Genomic DNA, 4,953 nt, shown 5'->3' with positions numbered 1-4,953 from the left:
CAAGCCATGATGCTGGTGGCTTTCTTGGCAAATTCCACATGTTCTTCATCAAATCTGGTCAGAAACTGGTGGAAAGCTGGTCAGAACTTACAACAAACCTAACAGATTTTGTCTAAATCATCTCTCTCTCTCTCTCTGTCCTTAAAACCACGGCAAAGATTTCAGCAACACCAGCCCTGTGGCCAAGAGCATTATAGCCAAACTGACAATTGAGCTCAGAGTTTATAACAACACACTTGGCAAAAATACAAGAGCCAAATTAGAATACTTCAGAAACAAAAATCCACAAGAAAGTGAGCTCACTGTATATTTCTTCTCTTTATTCCTTCTTCATTCAACATTTTAATGCTGGAGCATGTAAGATTTTCCTCTGTTATTGACAATATTTTGCTCCATTTATGCAACCAAACTGCTTGACTCCCATGTTTCCACATGAGACATTTGTGGCTGTAAAATTCCCATCTGGATTTTTGTAAAAAACACCAATATGGATGAGCTTCATGTAAATACATTTGTGCTTAAAGAGGTATGCACTAGAGTATTTCCTGAAACCCAAGACTGCAAAAACAAACATCACCCCCAGCAGTTAGCAAGCTCTGAGGCTTTGGATGTGTGTTTTTATGGTACTGCAGATCAAGCAGAGTGAAAGTTTCAACTAAACTTTGAGACAGAAATCTGCAGTAGATTGCTGGATCCAAAACAACTGGCTGGAAGCAACTGTGGGGTGGTGGCTTATAGCAGAGGTATAAAGCAGATTATTGCACCATCACTGGGCTGCAGCTTCACTAAAAATAAAAAAAATATGAAAAATGGTGTCTGAGAAAACACCACCAGGAACTTTCTCATCTGCTTCCTCAATTGCTCAGCGTCAGCTCATCAGAAGTGCTGCTGTCAAGACTTTTTGTAGCTCAAGAACAACAAAAAGCAAGAGAGGAGCCAAAGAGGCAAGAAAACAGGAACAGAGGACTAGGGCTGAAGGGTCAGACACAACAGACTGAACATCTGAAAAGAGGGACTGAAGCAATAAGCAGGACATGAAGGACTTGGGAAGGGAGGCGTGAGCATTACTGCTGCCTTCCCTTGTCCCCCCCACCACCACAAGGATTAACTGTCAGTTCAAATGACAAATACAGCATTCTGTAGAAGAAAAGGCATGAAAATCCACTCCAAACAGCCCACAGAGAAAACGCATCCATGTTTAAGCAGGAAAAAACCAAAATTCCTTCTCTTTGCATTTATCAGCAACATTAGCACACGAAACAAAACCTAAAGCATTTTAATGGAAATAACATTACCTTTAGGAAGTCATCCAGCCAAACCAAGCAAACTGACCATCACCGTGAGTCCTACAAGGCTAAGCAATGAAGGAGCCCCCAGGAAAGTAAGGAAAAGCTTCCCTTAAATTGTTTCTACAACTGCTTTGAAGAAAGAAACCCACAGTAAATAAACGGTCGCGTTTTACTTTTCCCCAAGCAGCTGCAAACTGAACAGGTATTACTGCAACTGGAGGCATGATGTAGTGAAATGCTGACAGCAAAGTACACACCTTGGCATTGATATATGGGTCAAAGGGGCCGTACTTTTTGAGTTCTTTGATCTCAAGAGCATTCTACAAAAAGGAAGAGGAAAAAAAGAAAAAAAAAATGTGATAATGAAATGGGTGAGATATAGCAACAAAGCAATGGGTGACTCCCAAGGGGTGGAAACGACAGAACACAGCATCTTGTTCCAGTCAAAGCCAGCAGCAGCAGGAGCTGTTCCAGAGGCCTGTAACCTGAGCCACTGTGTGTTGCATTGACAAGACTCCAAACACCAGCAGCGCAGGCTACTCAGCTGACTCTTCTCATTTCAAAAGGTTCCTACTACACAGACAGTAATGAAACATTACCTGGAAGGATTACACTAAGCTTTTAATCTTTTGCAAAGGTTTCCTCTATAGCTGTCCTGCTCAGAGCAGAGTGGTTTACACTCAGGGCCCTGGGTCAATTGTTATCAGATTGATTGTAAACAGCCAACTGCTCTTCTCAAATTTATTTACACAGACTGAATGGCTGCAGCAGTGCCTGAAGACTTTACTAACCACAGCCCCAAACTGGAAACCTATCAACAAAGACATTAGAATACATACTCTTAGTTATCTCTGCTGAGTGAAGAGCATTACCATGGTATCTTTTCATTTTGTGATGCTTTAGAAGCATTTAGCTTTGGAGCAGCCTGATGTGCCAAGGTAAACATCTTACACAGAGGAATGGACAACTTCAGCGTGGCACTTTGGTCTCCACAAAGCATAGCTGGAAACAGGATTAGGACTCCTAAACTGGACTCCAAAGGGAGTTTGCTCCTCAGCCTCTGCAAAGTTCACACCACAGATGAAAATTAAAGAGTGGAAACTCACAGTTCCCAGCTGCTCATCTTGACTTTGACAGATTTTGCTAAACTTGAGCCATGAGTATCTGACCTACTTGTGAATTAACTTCTGAACGAAGATACATTTTGAGCATTGCAGTACCAAGGCTTATTTTGGTTTACTTGGTTTACTCCTCTCCTGGGTGAAAACCTGAGTGGTTAGGAGTTGATTCATGGGGACATTAGGTATTCCTGCCTCAGGGACAGGACAGCCAAGGGGTACTGCAGCTCTAACCATCTGATTTGGGTCTGTTGCTGCATGTCTGCCCAGACTCACTCAGCTGCAAGCAGCTCAGTAACACTGCTCAGCTGGGCTCGCTCAGCCAACCAGTTCCCTTATCCAAAACTCTTAAAAGAATTATTTTGGTCTTCCAGCAGTAGCATTTCAGAAGCTCCCTGGAACTGGAAGATACCTGCTGATTTCCACAGGGAAGCTGCACAGGACCAGCCCTTCACACTGGTCACAGAGTACAGAAGAGCTGCCTCGTACAAATCCACCCCTCTGAGTCCTACACCAAAAACTACCAGCTTGACAAAGGGAGTAAGTTAAGCATTTTTTTTCTTGCCTGATTGAGAAAACAGTTCTTAAAATTAAGCTAGAGATTTATTGGGGGGCGAGTAGGGTTAAAATCATCTTACAGTTCACAAATGAGTTAACTGGAGCAAGTGCTATAGACAAGCCAGGAGAGTAGCTAAGAGCATGGCCAGAGACTAAACAAAGCTGCTGTGATTAGTTCCCAAAGAAGGGAGCCAACGTGTACTTTGACAGAACTAGAAACCTCCTCAGCTATCCAGCAATTGAAAGCAAAATCTATGGGTTAGGTAGAAGCCCAGTATGAAAGCAAGGAGACCACTTCCTAGGTGTGCAGTGGTTCCCAGATTTCTGTATCTCCATATAAACCTTACTCGTTCAACTCCTAACTCAGGACTGGAGGTATTTGCTTTAGGCAGTGCTCTTCTTATCCCATTAGCAAGGAGGAGTTTATAACCATTGCTACTAGTCTGGGAAGGGTCAGGAGTCAGCTGAAGTGGTCTCTTTCCATCCAAGGGAAAGGATTCAACGATACATTAGAGAAAAATACGCAGACCTGCTCATTCACTTTAGTATGGGAAGGTCCTTGGTGGATGAGGAGCTTCACTATGTCTGCATCTCCCTTCCAAGCTGCCAGGTGAAGAGGGTAACAGCCTTTGCAGTCTGCTACGTTGGTCAGCGCATCGTTCCTCAGCAGAACTTCCACCACATCCCTGCAAGAGAAGGAAATGTCAGTCCCTAAGTTGCTCAGTCCTTGTTTCACAGTTTACAGTAAGCATTTTACAAAATTTAATCTGAAGAGGAGTATTTCAGAAATCCTCTTGAAATGTGATTATAAAGTGTTCCTATTCAATGCTGCCCAAGGAGGGGAAAAAAAAAAAAGGAATGACTGCTGAGATGAGCTCAGGAAAGATCTGTTACCTCCACACTAATGGAGCTGAAGAGGGACTGAAGTCACCCACAGGCCACTCCAGTGCAAAGTGAATTACACCAGCACAATGAAGATGAATAAAGATTTTAACCCTATTCAATTTCTCGAGATGAACAAGACAAGATTTCCCACACTGGTGACTGGAGTTGCTTAAAAATGTAATATGCACAAAAGCAAATTTTCAGTGGTTCAGACAACATGCTGGACACCAGACAGACCACAGAGGACTGTCACTGGGGAGGCCATCTGTAATATGTTGTTCTATCTTACCCAAATTTCTTAGAAATAAAAGGGTGGCTGAAAACCTCAGCCTTTTTCCCAATTCTTAACGAGCTGTAGGATCACCCTGTGCAGGAGCCAGTGCTGTGGCTCCACTGCACTGATGCTCTTCACTTCTTGGCCTGAAGATGGTGTAGTGCTGCACCATCACCACGTTTTCAGTGGAAACAGCACTGAACTGGTGAATGAATTAGACAGAAACCATAGCTTGTAAAGCACAGGGCATCCCCTGTGATCAAAGGCATCATGACTCACTTATGACCATTCAGAGCAGCGTGGTGCAGTGGAGTGTACCCAGTACTGTCAACGCAGTTCACGTTCGGCCCTCTCCAGATGCTGCAAGACAAGAAAAGGCACAGGGAACACTCAGACACACAGCAAACAGTCAGCCAGCTGGGGAGGACAAGTTTCAGCAGAGGTCTCACACCAAGCTGGTTACCTGGAAGCAAATCAGTGGCTGGGCAGCCGTGGGTAAGAGCAGTGACACAGAAGAGGCCGCGCAGCGCTGCGCCGAGCAGAGGGTGTCACACAGCCCACACAGGGTTCACTACTCCACCCTCTATCAGCCCAGCCTGGCTTCAAATCACAGCTCCCACATTCTCCTGCTACCAGACATCTTTCAGCCATACTTGTGCTTGCCAAAAAGCATCTTCAGAGGAACATGCATCCAATAAAATTAACCACAAAAGACAGTAAACCATCAACCCACTGCTAGTTCACACCCCTCTGAAGAATTTTGATGGGTTTGGGAAGCCCTCTTCCCTCCATGGCAAGAGTCATTAGGGATGTCAAAGAGTGTGGGATA

At 44.2% G+C, this 4,953-nt stretch overlaps 1 protein-coding gene across 1 annotated transcript in view; it reads right to left on the bottom strand.

Annotated features, from left to right (window-relative positions):
- LOC103773952 (ankyrin repeat and SAM domain-containing protein 1A-like) overlaps window positions 1-4,484 on the bottom strand; it is a gene marked incomplete at both ends in the record, with an annotated part of 45,588 nt that extends 41,104 nt beyond the window's left edge. Inside the window, 2 exon segments of the mRNA XM_008941334.1 lie at window positions 3,495-3,651; window positions 4,404-4,484. Coding sequence (XP_008939582.1) covers window positions 3,495-3,651; window positions 4,404-4,484 — 238 coding nt within the window.
- Between the last annotated feature and the right edge of the window lie 469 nt (window positions 4,485-4,953).

This window comes from Merops nubicus, unplaced genomic scaffold, assembly GCF_000691845.1.
Source record: "Merops nubicus isolate BGI_N331 unplaced genomic scaffold, ASM69184v1 scaffold15985, whole genome shotgun sequence".
Classification (NCBI taxonomy): domain Eukaryota; kingdom Metazoa; phylum Chordata; class Aves; order Coraciiformes; family Meropidae; genus Merops; species Merops nubicus.
The sequence above is the reverse complement of the archived record's forward strand: the minus strand, read 5'-3'. Positions and strand labels throughout refer to the sequence as shown.